The 21,604-nt window shown below is 37.7% G+C and overlaps 2 protein-coding genes across 2 annotated transcripts in view; both read left to right on the top strand.

The window, feature by feature from the left end:
• The window catches only part of LOC101157536 (inactive dipeptidyl peptidase 10), a 29,505-nt gene extending 19,005 nt beyond the window's left edge, over positions 1–10,500 (top strand). Inside the window, exons 10-25 of the mRNA XM_023956823.1 lie at positions 1,876–1,976; positions 2,127–2,250; positions 2,505–2,546; positions 2,624–2,728; positions 3,846–3,937; positions 4,598–4,645; positions 6,662–6,780; positions 6,869–6,916; positions 7,792–7,890; positions 8,125–8,191; positions 8,298–8,492; positions 8,595–8,649; positions 8,742–8,841; positions 8,941–8,999; positions 9,265–9,337; positions 9,422–10,500. Of these exons, the coding sequence (XP_023812591.1) occupies positions 1,876–1,976; positions 2,127–2,250; positions 2,505–2,546; positions 2,624–2,728; positions 3,846–3,937; positions 4,598–4,645; positions 6,662–6,780; positions 6,869–6,916; positions 7,792–7,890; positions 8,125–8,191; positions 8,298–8,492; positions 8,595–8,649; positions 8,742–8,841; positions 8,941–8,999; positions 9,265–9,337; positions 9,422–9,639 (1,545 nt within the window). The 3' untranslated portion in view covers positions 9,640–10,500. The remainder of the gene's footprint in view (positions 1–1,875; positions 1,977–2,126; positions 2,251–2,504; positions 2,547–2,623; positions 2,729–3,845; positions 3,938–4,597; positions 4,646–6,661; positions 6,781–6,868; positions 6,917–7,791; positions 7,891–8,124; positions 8,192–8,297; positions 8,493–8,594; positions 8,650–8,741; positions 8,842–8,940; positions 9,000–9,264; positions 9,338–9,421) is intronic.
• A 1,482-nt stretch (positions 10,501–11,982) lies between these two features.
• Positions 11,983–21,355, top strand: cs (citrate synthase). The gene is made up of 11 exons (XM_004070888.4): positions 11,983–12,150; positions 14,333–14,383; positions 14,632–14,739; positions 15,331–15,396; positions 15,741–15,872; positions 17,470–17,658; positions 17,830–18,029; positions 18,747–18,876; positions 20,044–20,145; positions 20,305–20,514; positions 20,602–21,355. The coding sequence occupies exons 1-11, from the start codon at positions 12,100–12,102 to the stop codon at positions 20,770–20,772; spliced, it is 1,410 nt and encodes a 469-aa protein (XP_004070936.1). The 5' UTR covers positions 11,983–12,099; the 3' UTR covers positions 20,773–21,355.
• The last annotated feature ends 249 nt before the right edge of the window (positions 21,356–21,604 follow it).

Genomic DNA, 21,604 nt, shown 5'->3' with positions numbered 1-21,604 from the left:
AAAAACAGTTTTAAGTATGTCTAGACCTGAAACTGAAAGTATTTTTGCTGAGCTGAGCTGAAAAAGAAAAAACTGAAACCACAAGATGATAAAAATTGATCAGATCTCCAAAACAGTTAAACTGCCTCTGGCCTCACAGACTTTGGTCTTAGTTTTTACCCAATACCTGGACTGTCCCTGGTGGATTTAAACTTTTTTTAATGATATAATTTTACAGAATAATGGTCTGATAGATGTAATATAAGGGACTCTTGGAGATTGTGACCATTTACAGGTAAACGCTGTGATATTGCATTTCCACTTACTCTGCTTGTCTGCTAAAGTCAGCCCTGCAGCAAAGACGGCAGTGAGGAGAGAAGTCGGGTTTTCACTTTTCAGCAGAAAAACAAAAACTAACTAGAAACTCTAAAGCACTCTTAGCTCAGTTTCAAATAAAACATTGGACACTTTTAACATAAATGTACATTTTATGGAAGAATGTACTTTTTTTTTTTCTATTGTTAACATATTTGTGCTGCATGGTGGTGTAGTGGTTGGCACTGTGAAAAGGCTCTGCTTCAAATCCTGTCTGAGTCCTTTCTGTGTGGAGCTTGCATGTTCTCCTTATGCATGTGTAGGATTTCTCTGCGCACTCTGGCTTCCTCCGACAGTCCAAAAACGTGCTTTATGGGTTAATTGGTGTTTCCAAATTGCCCCTAGGTGCACATGTGATTGTGGAGCCCTGCAACAGACCAGTGACTCGTTCAGGGTGTACCCCACCTTCACCCAACAGTAGTTGGGATAGGCTCCAGCAACCCAGTGACCTCGAAAGGGACACAGCGGGTTCTGAAGATGGATGGATGTTAACATATTTCTTTAATATCTTAATGACAATGTCTGGTGACAAAGATCAGACATGATTAAGAAACATTCTAAAAGTTTCACGTGTCAATAATGTGAATAATATTTTAATTATATTTAATTTATTTCATGTTTAAACACTTTGATAATCACAATTTGTGATTAATATATTTACAACAAATGTAGCAAAAATGTTCTGTAATGTAAACTACATACTATAAAAGTTGGTAAAACTCCAAGCTTTAACCTGTCCTTCATAACATGTGCAGATAAAGTGAACATAACTATTTTAGAAGTAAATTTGGGCAGATTTTCCTTGAACTATATATGTGAAACTGGTTGGAATTATTACCTACATTTTGTTTGGACCCATGGCTTGAAACTTTATCTTGGTGGTTGTTTGGGTTTGTTGATTACTGTTTTTTTTTTTTTTTTTTTACTGGAAGAATAACTTTGCAAGTAATATTTTGTCAATTATCTTTAAAAAAACATAGACAGAATGGAATATTATTTTTGTTTGACAGCAATAACGTAAATGCTTCGGACACCTTCCCCTTTGCTTTTACTACAATCAAAACATTACTTTGTCTGAGAGGAACGCAGCTGAAAAAAGTTCACTTTTCTTTGGTTTGAACCTCTTTAGCCCAGCTGTAAAATTTACAAAAGAACTGAACATTTTCCTTTTTTTTTAATCTTTAAAGTTTCAGCTTCTGCGAACAGTAATCTTTCCCTAAATGTGTTAGTAACGTTTAATTCTGGTCATGCAATTTTATTGTAAGTTCTCATACTTGCGAGCCAAAATTAGATGCAGCTCTGCAGATTTTACTCTGAAAACAAAAAGTGAACCTCATGGTGGTTAATTTATTGTATTTATAATCAATTCTATATTCTTTTTGATCTTTTGTATTTAGTTGAGATTTCTATGGTTTTTATCAGCATAAACTGAACTGCAGGGAGAAAAAAATATATATATTTTTTTTAAAACAACTTGTAGAACCTCACTCACGAGAATATCCATGTTGTTTGTGCTTACAGGCGGGCTCCAGCATCCCATCAGTCAGTCTGTTTGTGGTGAATCTCTACGGTCCAGCTCACACTCTGGAGATGATGCCTCCCTTAGATTCCCTCAGAGCCAGGTACATCTTTGTGAAATTTGAAGAAAACCACCTGTAAAAAAAATAAAAAAATAACTGCCTGCCTGTCGCTGCTGCTCTTTCTTTGTGCCACTTTTCTTTTGCTCCCCCCGGCTCTCCCTGTGGGTATCATTTTCTGCATCACCTCCTCAGAGACAGCTACATCTCCATGGTGACTTGGATCAGCAGCACCAGACTTGCAGTTCGCTGGCTGAACCGAGCCCAGAACCAATCAGTGCTCTGCGTGTGTGAAGCCACCACAGGAGCATGTTCGGAGGTGAGAGGTCGGAGGTGAACTAATTGACCTCTGCTTAAACGTTACATTATTTTATAAACCATAAGACTTTGTTTTAAAGGCAACATTATAATAATTAGTAAAAATAATCCTCTTGACTAAAAAAAAAAAACTTAAGGTCAGTTGCTGTTGAAGAAAATTTCCTTTCAAATCTTGCTTTGAGACTTCATAAAAGTAAACCGTTTTACTGAATTCTATCGTTTGTGATATTTTTTCTATTTTGTAAACATTTCTAGAAACACAAACTTGTCATGGACATTATGCAAAACCAACGACAGGTATGTGAAGCAACTGTTCAGAAACGGTTTGTGCACCTGTGTGTGGTTGTTGGACTTGGGACTTCTTTTTTTTCCAGGATGTGCCACTGTTTACATCAGACGGCTCACTCTTTTATACGGTCCTGCCTGCAAAACAAGGCGCACGCGGAGAGTTTCACCACATTGCTGGTCTCACGGCCCAGGTTTGCTTTCCTTTTTTGTGCAAAAATGATACATTTTTTTCCTAAATTAAATTGCATTAAAATGCTTTTTTTTTTTTTGACTGTATATTTACACACTCTGTTTCCTTTAGAGGACTTATATTACAGCTTAGCCCTTAAAAGTATAGATTACTTAATCTTTTTAAAAATAAATTCTGCTACAGCACTAAATTACTATGTTAGAAATCACCAAACTGATTTTTAAAAAAAAGAGTTATAACTGTAACAGTTTTGTTACGGTTAGTATATGCAATCACAAACCATGTTTTTTTTTTTTATATTAAATGTGTTTTCAAGGATAAATGACAAAGAAAGGGCATCTAAAACTGAGCCAAACCATTCACAAGTACCATCTGTCCATGATTGCTACTGTAAATTCACGTTCATGCTGAGCTCAAAGGGTGCTGCTTTCCTCTCCATCCCTTCTTTTGGGTTGTTCCGTGAGCAATCCGAATTATTTTCCTGCCAAAGCATTCAAAATCTTTTGCTTCAAACTTTATTTTCTCTCTAAAATTATTAGATTTACATCAAATTCAAAATATCTTTTTCTTTTAATTGTGTTCCTCTAACCAGAGGATTAAGAAGAATCTGTATTTAGTTCTGAGAGATCCACAGCTCAAATAAAAACAAATTTTCATTTCTTTTTAACATTTACAAGCTTTTAAAGCAGTGAGTCTGTATTAGTGCTGTTCAGGTTGCTGTTTGTAACAGAATCAAATCACCATATTGCCAACAGCCTTGTATGCTTGTCACCTTTAGCTTTTACAGGATTTATTGCTATGTTCAGACATGGAGCATTAAACAAGTATAAATAAATGTGGAATAATTGTCCAGTAAGTCAAGATCGTGATCAGGATGATCTGATTCTGATGAGATCCATATCCGAGTAGCAATGTCTGCAAAGCCTCACTCTGAAAGTTCTTGTTCTATTTAAATAGTAATGCTTTTTCTGAAGCTGCTATCTTGCCACCAGTGTCTTGATTGAATTTTATGTTCTCACCGTCTGACAAATCCTCGCTGTGCTGCTGCACCTATTTTTGTCGGTGTATGTGACTGCTTCCTGCTTTGCTCTTTCCCTGTGTGTTTGTGTCTGACGCAGACTGCCATCCCCTCCGTCCCCCCTCGCTTCCTGACATCGGGGAGCTGGGACGTCAGCTCGCTCTGCGCCTTAGACGAGAAGGCTGGAAAAATGTTCGTGAGAGCCACACTCTGCGACTCTCACTTATAGGAACACACAAGTGACAGTGAGGACAGACTTGTATAATGATCACCACTACAACCATCATCCCCCTTGCTGTAAATTGGGTGTAAAATCCAACTGTGACGAATAAAAATCCATGTTTTGGTCAGATCCTGTGGAGTCGTATGAATGTTTTCAATTAAAATAACTCATTTTAATTAAAAACTAAAAGCAAAAGGAAAAGCCTGAACTTGAGGTAGAAAAGTCATTGACTTGAAAGAGAACCGAGGATTACTCAGACTTGAGCAGAGCAGATTACCCGATAAGTCTCTCTTTATCCTTGTGGGGGCAAGCACGAACCAACTGACTGAGGCGTCAGCATCACAAATGAGCACAGAAAGCTCCCTTTGAACCCGGACTGCTCTTTCTCGCATTCCAATTTACCATTGGAAAATCCTCGACTGTAGGACACCAGCTAGTTGAATAAGAAAGGAGGCGGTCAACATGTCTGAAACAAGTGGATTTACTGTCATTTTTCCAACAGAATGTGACAGATTAAAAAAAAAGAATATTTATTGATAGAACAACAGATTATTTTCACTACTAATTCAAGATGAAGTATGAACAATAATATCATAAAGTAACAAGTTGTGTTTGTGTCTAACCTTCAGTTATTTCCTGAGCACAGAGGAGTCAAGACAAAGCAGACACCTGTACAGGTAAACCTTTCAAAATAAGACTAACTTATATAAAAGATAACAAAACACTGAAGGACCCTGCACTGCAATTAGCACGGCACCCTTTTAACCAATAAAGATTTTTTAGCATTAGGCTTGCACAATAAATCTCCGATTTATTATCATTTCCATCATATCCACCTGTACAGTACGTACAATAGATAAATGTGATGAATGGCCTATTCCAATGAAAATTGTGTTTTTAACATGTTCTTGCAGCATTTTCCTCCATATATGAAGGAATTTAAGCTTAAAATTACATTTCTGAGTATTACTTTCGTTAAATTGTTGTAGATCAGGAGCAGACATAAAAATGCTTTTTGAAATAGATTGTAGTTGTTACATAAAACCTACAGTCAGCAGGCCACAACCTCCCTGCTCTGCTCCATTTCTATGCATCCACTTGCAGACAAATAGATCCATGTCTGTCTTTGTTTTCATCTGGCATTTGACTCAAAACTGTCCGGCTGAATAGCTCCAATATTGCTCGCTGTTTTTATTGCACTATTAATGTTAAGTTGGGATTGTGAGGGGCTGTAAGCAATTGGGAGAGAGTTTAAACAAACGTATGATGATAAGTGAGAGCACACTCTATGCCAATAGTCCTGCCTCAACTCAGAGGTGAATTTCTAATTAACTACTGCCGCTCTGCAGAAACTATGTCCTAGAAAATGACACCGATTTTTTGTTTTGGGCTAAAAACAGCATCATCATAGTTAAAAGGCTTTACAATCGATCAAAAGATGATCAGAGTGCGACTTTAAATGTTTATACATCTGCTAAAACAGTCCTTTACCCATTTAACCAATCGGAAGGACCCATTGTTGACAAATCAAATGGAGCCCTTTCATGTTAGCTGCCCGCCTCCTATGCAGAGGAGCCTCATTTGGAGTATAATTTAAGTTATGTCGACTTTCATTTAAACAAAATATTGCAGTGAAATGGAAACGGTGTATTATTGGTGTTTTGTTTTGCTAATTGTTCAAGTATTGCAAGTCATATCGTCATTGCAATATTAATTCCTAATGTTGCACAATTTCCTTATGCAGACCTACTTGTGATTACCAAAATGTACTCTCTCTGGAATACTTAATTCTAAAAAGCTTGGACATTTTTTTAATTCACTTGTATTAGCCAATTTTGACGTGATAAAATCTATTGTGAAAAAAATAACTTTTTCTGTGTCTAAAACTGCATTAGCAAGCACTATGACCCACTTTAGAGCAATTATTAGCTTATATTTTGAGACACACACTAAAACTATTCTTAAGAAGATGAGTAAAACAAAGTTTTTGCCTGTTGCTGCACCCGGAGCTGCCTGTTATAAACACACCTGTCTGTCCCTCTGTAGCCTCGCAGCTTTAATATTTCTATTAGCTCACAAAGCTTTGGGCTTCAAAAACAGCTTAGTGTTGTGGAGCAGAGAAGATGACATTATTAAACTCAGACCAGGATTGATCCAGTCTGAGACCTTAAGAAAGTGGAGTCAAGAGGGACATTTAGAGACCCTAAGGAACCCAGGAAAGCAATCTGTGTAATGAATTTCATGTCCAGTTTGATATAGAAACTGTTTCTGAAATGTTAACCCTCCCCCTACGTTGTTTGTCCTCAGACACTTTCTCCATGTTGTATTCATCACTTTGACCCTCTCCTGAAGCAAAACCCTTTTCTTTTTGAAAGGTGTAACGCTGCAAAAAACAGGCCTATTAGAAATAAGTCAAAACTTATTTCGATTTGTCAGATTTTCTTTAAATAACAAAAAAAATCTACCAAAAGGAAAATGGTCTTACCAAAAATTCTTATTTTAAGAAAAAAGTTCTAGTCATTGAGACATGTTTTCTCAAACTAAGAGTATTTTGCCATTGATAAAACGTTCTTAATAAGATTATTTCCATTACCATACAGAAGTTAAGACATTTTTCCTTGAAAAAAGTGTCTTTTTACTTTCTCAAGATTCAGTTTTTTGCTGTACAGTAACCCTCTTCTCTTATTTCGTAGCGTGGAGCTGTATGGAGTATTTCAGCGCCACTGCATCACCTGTAACCTCATTGATGGATGCAGCTTTTTCAAAGCTATTTTCAGTCCCAATCAGACTCATTTCACCCTCTACTGTTTGGGTAAATAACATATGTCAAAATAAAAATGCAGATTTACGGTGTACTGTTAGAGCAGTTTTTTATTACTGTCTTTTAAAAAATCTCCCAGGTCCAGGAATCCCTAAGGTGACAGTTCACATCACAAAGGACCCTTCCAGTGAGTCTCCCACCCTTCTTCCCAGGCTGTCAGCAGCTTCATCTGACATCCTGTTGAAAGAAACACCTCCATCTAATTGTAGGAAGTTTGTTAACACTGCCCTCTGTCTGTGGCTCCCTGTTAGAACAAGAAAAGTTTCAACCACTTTCTTATAATGATGTAACGATTAATTGACTCAATCGAACTGATTTATTCCTACGATCCAAGCAGATCAATCTGTCTAAAGCAAGTTGTTAATTAAATTGACCTATACCATTATAAAATCGTTTCAAAATTAAATCAGTCGATTATAATCGAAATTGGAAAGTACCAATTGGACTGAGGAACTATAGGTTTATTTTACTATAGCATAAAAACGAGCAAAAGCATCACAGCAGACAACACACATGTGATGACAGCAAAAAAGGATCAAGCCATCATTACAGCCGAATGTGTGGAAACACTGAATTTAGCAAAGACGTGACTGTACAGAGAACGTTCTACTAATGTTCTGTTTGTATTATTTTGATGTGGAAAAACAACAGTGGACTGAACTTTAGGAAACTAAAATGTGAATTGATTGTCCATTATTTCTTGTTTACTTGTTTATTTGTACACATAGTTATTATCCTGAAAGAAATACAAGGAATCTGGAAAACTGCGCTGTTCAGTACTAAGATATTAATCTTTGGGTCACATGGTGGAATTTTTATCTAAAGATGTCCTTGATCCATTTAGGTCAGTTAATTGAACCCATGTCAACCATCAATCGTATGAGCAACCACAAATTATGACATGAATCAAATCATTGTTTAAATGAATAGTTGCACCCCTACTTTTGAATGATCCCTCATACATTTCTAAAAGAACTTGATAATTTTTTTTTTCTTGTGTAGGATATGTCATCTTAGAGGATAACAGCCCTCTGTCTAGAGCTCTAGAGAACAAGAGGCTCCCAGAGACTCTGTTCAGGACACTTTCTGCAGAAAACCACGGTACAACACACAAATACATGACTACATTTCTGTCTTGCTTGTTGTTATTTTCATTTTTGTACTGAGAGTTATTGATAACAAGAGTGCAGCATTGATGATGTGGGTAATTTTGGCTTTAAATGTATCATTTTTTTCTAAGTGTAAAGATTATGGTGTTTTCAGGCATAAGTATGATGGAATAATGCAAAGAAATGTTTGAACAGCCGCTCAGGTTGTTTTTTTTTCTTTCCTTAGATCTGCATCTGAAGCTGTCTTTGCCTCAGAACTATGAGTCCAACCTGCATCCACTCCTCGTCATTGTGTATGTTTCCCTAAACAGATTCCATCTCAGACTCACAACTTTTTTTTCTCCTGAAATTCAAAACTATTTCTCCCCACTCATGGGTTCTGTTTGTCCTGTCATGCAGAGATGGTCTTCCTGGAAGTCAGTCCGTGACAGAGGAGTTTGCGCTCGGCTGGCCTGAGGTCCTCTGCAGCACGCAAGGTGTGGCCTTAGCCTGGGTAGACGGCCGGAGCGGGGTTGGGCGTGGACAAAAGACCGGCATCCTGGATCCACGGAAACTTGGCTCGCTGAGAGTTAAAGATTACCTAGGAGTTGTAGAGTTAGTAAAGTTATACATGAACAAAGCACACATGAACAAAGCACAACACCCTTAACCCTGGAACAAAGCTGAACTTTAAATAGCTTCTGATTCTTTTCTCAGGTTATTGATGCAGCTGCCTTACATTGATGACCGGCGGATAGCCCTCTATGGAAAGGTTCAAACATCTTTTTTAGAAGTTAAACATCAACTTGATCCAGTTAAAGTCACCAAAGCTTTAGCACTATTTTCTCTCGCTCTTCATTTCAGGCATTTGGAGGTTACCTGACTCTTAAAATGCTAACAGCAACAGATAAGCTCTTCCAGTGTGCAGCTGCTGTGGCACCAATTACTGACTTCAGGCTTTATAGTGAGATAAAATGATGAAGCATAGCTAAGCCATGGAGGCTCTACTAAAAAAATAAGAGACATTAAGATGAAAAAACGTTTTCTATTTTTTTACTTACAGGTGCTGCTTTTTCAGAAAGGTATCTTGGACACCCAGCAAAGGAGGAGCATGCTTATTCTGTAAGATTCAAATCAATTTTATATGTTTATAGTCTAATTTAAGTAGCTATATTTGTTTATAGTCCACTCTAAGTAGTTATGTATGTTTACAGTAGTAATGAGTGTGATTAAACGCTCATTTGTAAATTGCAATCCCTCCAACTGAAATCATATAAAACTTCATATAAATCTTGTTTTAAACAAGATGTAAGGCTTTAAAGCCTAATTAAAGTACTTGTGACTTGTTTCAAATTAATAATTCATGTGGTGATTGGTATTATTTTAGACTGCCTCTCTTCTGGAGGAAGTTAACAAGCTGAAAGAAGAGAACTTTCTTATTCTTCATGGAACTGCAGATGGTGAGGTGTTATCTGTACATATTGTAGAGTTTATCATTGTATTGATTTCAAATCGGTTTGTGAAATGCTTGTGTTTGTTCAAAGCCAGGGTACACTTCCAGCACAGTGCTGAGCTCCTGAGCCGCCTGGTGAAGGTGGAGGCCAACTACTCTCTGCAGCTGTACCCAGACGAGGGCCACATCTTGAGGGAATCCCGCAGCGTTCAACACTTCCAGCGCACAGTGGTGAACTACCTCCAAAGCTGCCTGAAGCACAGCACCCTTCCAGATCCTATAGAGGAGGAAGAAGAGGAAGATGACTGAGCTCAGACTTACCGCCTCGCCTATGATGGATGGACCCTCGAAAAGGACTGTATGCAATTATTTACAGGTTTTCTGGCACAAGAGTAGCAAGGTGGGGACCAAACGCAGAGGACATCTCTTTTTAGACATGGAAAAAAAATCTATGTACTGTATGATGTGTTGGGCACAGTAATTTCTGCAATTTAACTGAAAATTCAAGGCCTGGTTTGTTTACAATTTTTTGCAGAAGATGATGTGGACAACACAGCCAATGATTCAGCCACTGGTTTACAAAGATTCTGAAACATGCATGTCGTAATGGCTGCATGATGATGATTACTGCATTTTGTGTTTCACCCACAAGGTTTAGAAGAGAAAGATAAACCAACAGCCAGGAACACATTTCAAGACTTTGTAGAATACTTGACAGGACAAGGCTCATTTTTTGAATGCTTAATACTTTCCTTGAATCTACACACTAAAAAATGATCTTTAGTACAAAGTATACTCTTTTATTACAAACAAAGTGCTTAAGACAGCACTGCAATCTCAATCCTGGTCCCCGGCGATGCAACTGTACTATCAGTACCAGTTTTATTGTCTTTATAGTGTGTTCCCAGCTTACAGGAAGTTAAATCGAGAGATAAAGATTACTCTAAATGTGCCAAATTCATTCTGTGAACTTTATAAACTGCTTTTGTTTGCATTTTGTGATTAACAATGAGTATGCAACTATTTATACATGAAACTCCAGTTCAGAAGTGTCTACAAGAACGTGTAGGTGTCTTTTTGCTGTATTTGAAAATGGCATTTCTGATTTGAAATCTCACCATTTAAACCATATGTTGTGGATTGCAGAAATAAATTTTTTCTTTGGTCAAAGTGGTGTAATATGGTTTATAAAAGATTAGTTTGGACAAGCAGAATAGAACAGAACAGAATCATCTAGACCGACATCAGCAACCTGAGGCTCCAGAGCCCCGTGTTTTTTTACCCCGGCATTGTGGAGTACACCCTGAACAGGTCACCAGTCTGATGCAGGGCCACAATCGCACACTCATACACACTCGCATTCACACTAAGGGACAATTTAAAGTAAACAATTAACCCATGAAACATGTTTTTGGATGGTGGGAGGAAGCCAGAGTCCCCAGAAAAAACCCATGCATGAAATCTCCACACAGAAAGGTCTCCCATTGGTGATTCTGTTCCAGGTCCACCAGCTGGGACTTGAACCCATGCCTCGCTTTGAGGCAAGAGCGCTAACCCCTGCACCACCGTCCAGCCGGTTAAAGAAAAAATAAATAAATAAAGAAAAACAAAATTAAAATACATTCAAAAAAATTGATTTAAAAAGTACATGTGAAATAAGCAAACAGTAAAGTTAAAAAAAAAGTATAGTAAAGTAACCCAATTCTTTAATTCTTCAGCTCAATCACAAATATCTGAAGAACAGTACGCGTTTCATTCTTACTAACAATTGCATCAAAACTTCATAGTTGACCAAAGTCAAACTAAAACACTAATAGATTTATGAGTGCAGTGTACCACAGAAAATAAATCTAAGGTCAGTAAACTCAACCAAAATTCATACTTAATGCGCGCCGTATTATAAGGCTGATTTTATATTTCTGAACAAATTCAATTATTTCATGTGCTTCTTATATTGTTCAGAAAATTTAGTAAAAGTCACTGAATTAGCTCTGATTTCATTTTATTTAGTTAGATTTACATATTTTTGGCCCCACACTCTAAAATCAACTGTTTTTCTTTCATTTCTGCTGACATTACTCTATCTGCTTCTTCTAATTCACCGCAATGAGATGATCTTCTGTGACACAGGGCATCTTTTATTTTGAAAAAAAAGTCATGTGAACCTGTGAAAAGCAATAAACTATTACATAACTTTTTAAAAGGCTTATTTCACTTTATGCTTTTTATGCCAAAAATTTGTTTATTAATTTATATCGCAAAAGAATCAATAAAATAAATACAAATCAGTGTCTTGTTTATCTAAATGGGACTTTGTAGCTCCTACAAATTAGTAAGAAATCGACACAAATAGCTCTTTAGGTGTAAAAGGTTGCAGTCCTCTGGTCTAAACTGAAGGCGAAGTCCCTTCATCCCGTTTACAACACATACGAAGGTCATGAGGGAAACCATATCCACTGCTACTGGTTTTTCCCGCTAAATGGCTGAGGTCTGCTCTTGAACACCTCGCCACTTCCGACTTTCCTCACAGATTCCAGCTAAGAATCCACGACCAATCAGAAGGCCCTCGTTCGTCCCTTAACCAATCAGATTATTTTACGTCACTTCGTCGACCCAGCCCATCGTCCAATCCAAACCGTTCCCAGTTGCAGGCCCGAATCCCTCTTCAACCTTCTACTTTCTGGAGGGGCACCTTCAACCAGTTCCGCGGTGCACTGGCAGTGGCTTTTCTTTGTTGTAGAGTGGAAATAACTCCGAAACACAGACATTATGTCCTTTCTCTCAGTCAGCAGGCTAGCGCCCAAACTTCTCAGTTCAAAGGTAAGAGAACAAAAAAGCGAATGTTTGCCTTTAGCCAATCCTTGGACATTAACTTAACACAGAAGCTAACCTTATGCTTGCAAGCTAACGTAATCATGGCAGACGTGTTAATAGTATGTGGCTTTGCTCTGTCTGCCAAACCCCTTATACAACACGACACACAAGTTTCTACTTGCTTTTTTAAGCGTCTTAACATGCGATTACGTTTCTAACCGTCTACATGATTGTTCAGCTGTAGATGTCCGTTTTATGTGAACTTGGGTCTTGAGGTTAGCTTCGGGGCGATTGGCCTTGTCATGAACGTCACAGTCTTGTCATGTTTCCTGCGGATACCACCAGGCTGTGACATTTGCAGGCTAACACAAGTTTATATAGATGATATATTTCTTAAGATGAATTGTGCTCAGCCTTATGCTAACTTTGTGATTGCTCAATTCCAACTGTGTGTGGATTCCTCAACCCCACTGACCTTCACTTATTAGTGTATTAACCACATTTCTAAGTGTGTGTCAATATTTTACATGGGCATCAGCAACTCGCATTAACCCAACATTTCAAGAATACTGCAGAAAAATGTTTATTGTTTGTTCTTATCTCCATCTGATCAGAGCTGGTAGAACTAGAACAACCTTCCTGTCTAAATTGTAATCCGAGAATAGACTTTTCTTCCCAATTTTAATCAGTGGTTTTAATGTCTATACCTCCCTACCTGCTGAAACACTCCCATTCAGAGGGTTTTACTGTTTCTTTACTCTTCCAGAGACTAAAACTCACTGTCCTCCAAGTTTAGACCTCTCTGGTACAACAACCATGTCATGTATCCCTAAAAATGACATACATTTAAAAAAAAAAGTATGATCTTCATGCGGTTTCTCACCTTGTCTGAACTGCAGTGCATCATACCTGAGTAGCTGACCTGTGACACACTCAACTTTTGCTTTTATCTTTCGTTATCACCATTCATGACGCTTATTGGAACAGCCTTTTTCCAGTTACATAACATGAATATGAAGTCTGGAAGACACAATATCTGGAAAATCACATTGATATTCAGGCTAAAATTGGTTTCTTATGAAACTGATGCTACTTTTCATGTAAGACTATTAGGTATTGCATAATCCCTTCTGTTGTACTGTTCAGCAGTGTGAGGAGTGTGCAGTGACGCAACAACACATCCTTTGTTTTGGGGAACCCTGACTTGATCCTATGAAGTTGTGGCTCCAAAGGAATCTCGGAAGGAATCTTGATCTGGCCCCGCTGCTCTGCCCTCGTTCATTAATAACCCATTCAGGGGTGAACGTCTCAAAAACAGTTTTTTGTCTTTATTTAATCCAATTTTTAATTACATAATCCAAACTTTATTCTTAATACTCAATACTTAGTCCAGATAGTGTTAGATTTATAAGACTTGGGAAATTTTACCTAATTATCCTCTTAATTCTACCTACCGTGCTACTGCCAGTAAATTAAGTATACCAAAGTAAGTCTTTTTATTCCCCAAAATGTGATGACCTTTGCTTTTTTTAAATAGCTTGGTTAGGACTTAAATTGCCCCGGAATGGAAGCTTGTTGAGAGAAGATGTTTGGGGAAAAATTCAATCCTAGCTTAACTCGTCATTCACTCTGTAGACTTTGTAGACGTTGCTGTGGATTTTGTTTTCTTTTAATAGTTGTTTCATACTCTTGTTTAAAACGTTTTTGCAAAATAAAGAAAATCCTAAACATTAATGGAAAACTATAAAACCTCTAGGTTTTGTGATGACAGTATTTTTTTATGTGGCAGAAAAGGAAATGATTGGATTTGCCGTTAGAATTCACTATTTGCTCTTGACTCATGACTAAATCAGTTTTAGATGACCTCTCCGTTTAACGTATCCTTTGGCCAAATCCAGAGGAGTGGGATAAAAATGGAAACCTGGATCAATACTGTAAATACACACTATTTACACTGTTTGATCGGGTTCATGATAAATGTACATTACCTATCACAGCTCAGAGTGAAGTATTACAGAAGAATTGAGAAAATTGCATGATCAATATTTACTGCATTGTCTCTTTCTGGATTTAATCTCTTTATTTCAACAGGTACTAATTTTCAAGCTGTTGTAATTTAGAATGAATTTCATGGATTTGTAGGTTTTAATAATGAAAATGTATTTTTTTCCCCCTGTTTTATTTGCAGAATGCCACTTTGTTGTTTGTGGCTGCCAGAAATGCAAGCGCATCCACAACAGTAAGTTGAATCATTTCTTCGCCGTTTAAAGTTAAAATGGAAAAAACAAACTTTAGTAGGAAGAAGCATGGGTTTACACTGCGACGGAACATTCTGACCTTTTGTGAAGCTGCATGTCCTCATCAGTTTTGGTTTTTCTCTGTTATGTTTACATAAATATCCGCACAAAATGAGTCACTGGGTTTTATTTTTAGCCTAAAAATTAAATGAGCGGAATTGCTGACTTCCTGATCTTGTTATTTTTACAGAATCTAAAGGATGTTCTGGCAGACCTCATCCCAAAAGAACAAACTAGGATCAAGAACTTTAAACAACAGTATGGCAAAACCAACATAGGCCAGATTACTGTAGATATGGTGAGTACATTTGGAAAATGTTCAATTTGCATTTTGCAATTTCTTTTCCAAAGCAGTTTGTTGCAAATGTTTTGAGCAATGCCTTTTGTTTTATTTTGGTTTTGTTTTCATCTATCAAGAATCAATGGTGGATTGTAATTTTTTTTTTATTAGGTTTAAGCAAAAGCATTTACTCCATAGATGGTGATGAAGTTCAGGCATGGCATGGCATGGTAGCCACACATAATCCGTTTAGGCCTGCCCAGGGTTGTTTACTCTGTCAGGTATCACTGAGCGGTCGTCTCCCTCAGAGGTCACAGTATGAGCCGATTCTCGCCATCAGACATGTCGCAGCTCCTCTGTAACATGTCCGTTTCAAATGGAACCACAAACCCTCTTCTGGAACTTGTTCTCGACATGTTGCATCCTAGCCTGTAGGGTCCTTTATTGTAAATGCAAAAACCTGCAAAAATAGTCAGCTGCATTTGCACTTTAAATGTCTAAGTTAACTCTGCTTTTAGACAAGTGTTATTTTGTGTTAACTTGTGTGACATTTTAGTGTGATATAGGCACATGTTTTGTAAATGTATGCTTTTTTTCCTGTTTGTATAGGTCTATGGAGGCATGAGGGGGATGAAGGGTCTGGTCTATGAAACTTCTGTGTTGGATCCTGACGAGGTGAGTGTCGATGAGGGCTGAACCCGCTCAGAAATGTAAATTCTTCCACACCGTTTTGTATGTCTATCCTCAGGATAGTCTGTTGTATTTCTGTCATTTGCCTCACAGTTGATGCATTTATTCAGGAGCAAAGCGTGGATGAACATGACACAAACTTTACCACCTTGATGCTTGTTTTCTTGGTGATAGTCAGAGCTGTTTGCAGCACTGTAACATCTGTTAAACGTGCAGTACTAACATTTTTGTTAATTCTTCGAGGCTTATTCATTTTACCAGTTGGAATACTCCTAAATTACAAAGAAGAGGACTTCTTTTTAATTTACCTGCTGTGTGTTCTTGCACAGGGAATCCGCTTCAGGGGATACAGCATTCCAGAGTGTCAGAAGTTGTTGCCCAAAGCTCCAGGAGGTGAGGAGCCTCTGCCTGAGGGTCTCTTCTGGCTGCTGGTCACAGGACAGGTCCCCAGTGAGGAGCAGGTGATTCAGGGAGAGGAGAACGGATCGGTTAACAAATGTTTAAGGTTTTTATCGGTTTGTGTTTTTGTTGCTCCCAGAGTCTTTGGAGAGATATAGAATTACTTTATTAGCAATGAATGAACAGGAATTGATCTTTATTTAAGCAGTTTTTGTTTTTACCAGTTGATATCATTCCAGACCAGAGGTCACAAACTGACTAAAATGCAAATAAGAAGCAGAATCACAGCTACTCAAAGATAGATAAAAGTTTAAACAACTTTGTTTGCCTCCAATTCAAAATGTTTTTTAGGAACTTCAAAAACACAATCTGATTGTTTTAAGGCCTGGGACGAACACAGCAATAATATAGTCACAGCAGAAGTACTGTGAGGTAATTCTATTTAGAATATGATGAAAGTGGTTATCACTTCAAAAATATTCAGTCTAAATCTTTTATTTTTTTATTTTCATTTAAAACTAACTTTATTCAGTAATAAAAAGCCGTTTTTTATATAAGTAGTGATATAAACGGAACAAGGGTTTAACTTTCATTGAGAAAATCATAATTTTTACATGAACGGATGAGATAAAGATACTTTAAAGCCAAACTGGGAAATTTGGCTGCTGGAGCAGCTTCATACTGGCATTAGTTTGTACAACAAACAGTAAAAAATAACAATATTAGAGGTTTGAGGTGCAGAAACATCAATCAGCAGCAAGTTACAGTTTGACTTTGGCACAGGGATGATTCTTCATGGCGTGTGGCAAGATGGTTTCCTGTGGCGGTTCTTCTGAGGCTTTTGGACAAACTAGCAAAAAACAACAATACCCTTTTAAACAAAAAAGAATTCTTGAATTTTCTGAATCAATATTGCTCAATCAAGTTTTTAAAAAGATATCCAAGTTGGATGACCCAAACCTCAGTAAAAAATAAACTAGCTACTTTGGCTGTTTGTGTTTTTCAGTAACAGACATTTTAAAAATACATTTCTAACTTTAAGTCAAATTAAATGAATGTTATTTGTACTTAAAAACATTTTTATTTTCCTATAGGGAAGAAAATAAAATGTAACCAGCATCAAAATCAAAGCAATGACTGAAATATATCACACAAAATAATATTATATTTGCTAAAGGGATCCACAGTAAGCACAACAGAGGCAGAACTGGACAAGTATGCTGTCTGCAGTTTTAAAGCTCAGACACGAGACAGTCTGATGACGGGAAACGTGATTCCTGCAGGCTCCTTAAAGAACGATAAGATAACGTCTGGTTGTAACTTTCTGCTGAAATACACACTTTAACCTCCTGAGCTTTTCTTCTTTCATACCAAATTTAGACAAATTGGATATTGACTTCAGCAAGGTGCTTAGCCAAAAACAAAGTTACATTTTAACTTGAATCTTGGACATTTCTGTTACACTAAACGTGCTGCACTTAGCATGAACAGCATGTCATTTTTAGGAACAAGGTGTTGTAAATTATTGACTTAGAAAATAAAAAATGACATTTCAGATTGCTGAATGTGTTTAACTGTTATAGCGGGGGGTTTTGTCGTCTTCAGAAGCTAACGGCCAATGAGCTGAACTTTTATTGCATGTTGTTTGTTTTTTTCCAGGTCAACTGGGTGTCCAAAGAGTGGGCAAAGAGAGCAGCACTCCCCTCCCACGTTGTCACCATGCTGGATAACTTCCCCACAAACCTGCACCCCATGTCTCAGTTCAGTGCTGCGATCACAGCTCTGAACAGTGAGAGCAGCTTTGCACGGGCCTATTCTGAGGGAGTCCATAAGTCCAAGTACTGGGAGGCAAGTCCGTTTCCGTTAACCAGATTAGAAAGTATTCAAACAGATGAAGAAAAAAAATGTAATGCAATCCTTTTTGTGTTCATCACATAAGTTATCTTCCATCTTCACACAGAGCTAAAATCGTTTTTTGTTACTCGGTTCTGTTGATTTATTTTATTTATTCATTTTTAGTACGTCTATGAAGACTCCATGGATTTGATTGCCAAGCTGCCCTGCATTGCTGCCAAGATCTACCGCAACTTATACCGCGAAGGCAGCAGCATCGGAGCCATCGACTCCAACCTGGACTGGTCCCATAACTTCACCAACATGCTGGGCTACAATGATGCAAAGTTCACTGAGCTGATGAGGCTCTACCTCACCATCCACAGGTTCAAAACACAACACCACGCTTTTGGATGTTGTTGTACTTTTGAAGGTTTTAGTGTTGTTGTTAAATCACCTACATCAGAGAAACTGTATTTAAAACAGAAAGTTTGTGTCAGAACAGTTTTTAGGTGAAATATGTGCTACATTTAAAAATTAATACAATGTTTAGCCTAAATTTAGCTAAATCCAGATGTTTTTGCACTTTATTTTTGAAGCATTAACAAATTTTGAAGCCTTAATCAAAATTTTAAATAAATTGGGGAAAAATTATCACCTTACTTTGAAAGCCCTGTCAATTTAAATAAATATTTTATAATTAGAAAGAAAAAAAATAGGTTTGTTAAAGGCAGTAACACAAATCATTTTCCCATAAGTTTCGAAGTTTTCTATCGACAGTTGGTTTCTCATCAGAGTAGTTTTTGGGAAAATTCTTGTTACTTTAAGACACATATTCAGAACTTTATCTTAAAGTAATATTTAGTATAAATAAGGTGTATAAAAGAAAACATGGTTCCTAAACAGCTGGTGCTTTAGAACTGAAATGGTTAAACCCATGTCTGTCTTCATTTCTTTTCTTTTCTTGACATTGTGTTACTTTGCTATAATATGAATTAGAAATCATGGAAATTGTGTTTGCTTAATCAAATTCCATATGTTTTTTTTTTTAAATGTATTTATTTACGTTTCTTTGGTGTTTCCTCTGTCTTTTCATTCTTTAGTGACCATGAAGGCGGCAATGTCAGTGCACACACAAGCCACCTCGTAGGCAGCGCCCTGTCTGATCCCTATCTGTCCTTCAGCGCCGCCATGAATGGTCTGGCCGGTCCTCTCCACGGGTTGGCCAATCAGGTTTGTACTCAACTTTCACACACACCCTTCCCTCCAGAACAACACAAATGTTGTGTGTTTGTTTCAGCCACAGCAAGTCTGTGAAAAAAAAACACTACAAACGTAAGAATCATTAACCAATTTCAGTGTAAGGATGCAGATAAGCTTTATAGTTTTGTGTTAACTTTGAGAGTTATTTGTCTAACTGGTATTTTTCCCAAACTAGCTACCGGTAGTTGGGGGGGAAAATACAGGTTGGCTAATGTTGCCTCTGAAAACACATCTGGTTTTCCGATTAGCTGAGAGTGAAAAAGGAAATGTATACTTAAGGTCTTGTGGCTCTGTATTTGTTGAGATTTTATAAAATATAATATTTTCAAACAAATTATATAAAATATGATCACATCATAGCAAATGATCCTATTTTCAAATAAATCAACATCTTTCCACCAACCTTTATTAAAAACTCTTTTTGCAGAAGTGTTTTCCAAAATAAAGTTCCTTCTCATACAGTGGAAGATGCAAATAAAAATGGAAAAAGCAATGATACCATTGTTTTAAAATCAATTACCCAGACAACAAGTTTCTCTTCAGTCTTTAAATTAATGAAAACTATATTTTTATGTTTTCTGCACTAACATGATTTGTTCATTTAATGCTGGATAGTCAAAGCTGAATGACTCAGCAGAAATATTTATGCCGGCTAATCATCATTTTGTGGTTTCAGATGATATCAATCACATTCCAATGTTGTCAAGCATTTCTTAAATTCATAAAACAAATGTTATTTAAAAAAAAGAAGAAATATATAAACTGATTCATACGTTTGTAACTGTTTTTTACTTTAAGTCAAAGTATGGTTCTGTGAAACTAGTCTTTGGAATGGAATGGTACACAAATGTACTTCTGTTAAAGTAAAGATTACCGGTACTTCCTTCCTCTGCGTCGTTGTCCATTTCTCCTCACAGCAAAAGTGTCGTGTTTGTTGATTGTAGCAACAACCCTGACATTTTGTATTTCCAAAGCAAACATGTTTACTTGATATTTGCCCGGTTGTTCTTTATTTACTAAAATAGCTGACTCATCATTCAGGAGTCGGTTGACGTTATTGATCAGGATTTAATGTAGATCCGTCATTATGAGGATTCCTCATGCATCCCTGCTGCCTGTGTGGTTTTGTGTGGACAGGAGGTGCTGGTGTGGCTGACCGCCCTGCAGAAGGAGCTGGGCGGGGAGGTTTCTGATGAAAGGATGAGGGACTACATCTGGAACACCCTCAAATCTGGACGGGTAACTGGATTCTCACACTTCCAGTATACATTTGTGTTTAAAAGCCAGTTCTGGCCTCATCTGTTGTCTGGAGTTTAGAAAATACTTCCAAACATTTAGCTGTAATCCACAGAAAGTTCCCCAAATGACAAGATCGTCCTTTCGTTTTCCTCACTGTAGGTGGTGCCGGGCTATGGCCATGCTGTCCTGAGAAAGACCGACCCGCGTTACACTTGTCAGCGCGAGTTTGCCCTGAAACATCTGCCCAATGACCCCATGTTTAAACTGGTTGCCCAGCTTTACAAGATTGTGCCCAATGTCCTGCTGGAACAGGGGAAGGCGAAGAACCCCTGGCCCAACGTGGACGCTCACAGCGGTGTTCTTCTGCAGGTGAGACATCTCATTAATCTTCATCAGATGAAGATTAGGCTAATCCTGATTGAGGGGTGTCTGACTCTGCTTTCCCCGTGTGCGCAGTACTATGGAATGACGGAGATGAACTACTACACTGTCCTTTTTGGCGTGTCTCGCGCCCTCGGCGTCCTGGCCCAGCTCGTGTGGAGTAGGGCGCTGGGCTTCCCTCTGGAGCGTCCCAAGTCCATGAGCACGGACGGATTGATGTCTCTGGTTGGATCCAAGTCTGGTTGAGAGGAGCTGGGCGTTTAGTGAGAAGGGTAGGAAGGTTCAGAAACATCAGAAGGCAGACATCAGTTGACCCAACGTCGTTTTCCAACCCAAGGGATTTAACGGGATTCAGTATGCTTTTAATGCTATTTCACTTAAGAAGGGCCTTTTAATTTGTCACACCGTTAGCGATGAAACGTTTAAGTGAGCCGCTGACGAGATTTCCTGTTGTATCTGCACATTTAATACAAGAATGGAGCAAACTTCAAACACAGACATTCAACCTTGGATAGGCTCAAGCTACGTCTGCTTGAGTGTTTCCCATCAAACATTGACTTATGAGTAAGCAGAGAGGTATTCAAAGGGAATCATGGAAGTAAACTAAATGCCATTTAAAAAAAAAAAAAAAAAAAGGCTTAATTGGAATATACTAAACATTTGCTGCTTTTAGCCAACTATTCTTTTTCTTCTGGAGTAAAAGTCCGGGGGAAAAAAAAATTAACTTATGTTTCTTCTATGCAATCAAATCTCATCTGTTTATTTCACTCCCACTTACTAACACTCCAGCTAAAAAAAACAAGGTCCTGATTAGTAAAACAGTGTGCAATCTGATTTAAAAAAAAATTTTTTTTTTAAAAATATGCTTAAAAGATACTGCCCCTTTAAATCTGTGATCTCCTTTTGTTGTCCAATAGCTGACCTGTATTACCTCTACGATCAAAATAACTCGTTTGTGTAGACGTACGACAGCTAACTCTTTCTTCTTCTTTTTTTTATGGGGTTTTGAAAGGTCTTAACGAGAATGGAAGAAGATGTAATGTACATTTGGCCGGCGGGTGTTTGGAATTTGCAGCCC

This window comes from Oryzias latipes, chromosome 7 (assembly GCF_002234675.1).
Source record: "Oryzias latipes chromosome 7, ASM223467v1".
Classification (NCBI taxonomy): Eukaryota; Metazoa; Chordata; class Actinopteri; order Beloniformes; family Adrianichthyidae; genus Oryzias; species Oryzias latipes.
Note: the sequence above shows the minus strand (reverse complement) of the source record. Positions and strands in the feature narration are given on the sequence as shown.

Bases quoted from the DNA above. Each gene is read 5' to 3' on its own strand.
- cs (XM_004070888.4), top strand. From the start codon at position 12,100: ATGTCCTTTCTCTCAGTCAGCAGGCTAGCGCCCAAACTTCTCAGTTCA. The intron at 12,151-14,332 runs GTAAGAGAACAA...TTTTATTTGCAG, and splicing joins CCAAACTTCTCAGTTCAAAG to AATGCCACTTTGTTGTTTGT. The intron at 17,659-17,829 runs GCAAGTCCGTTT...ATTCATTTTTAG, and splicing joins ATAAGTCCAAGTACTGGGAG to TACGTCTATGAAGACTCCAT.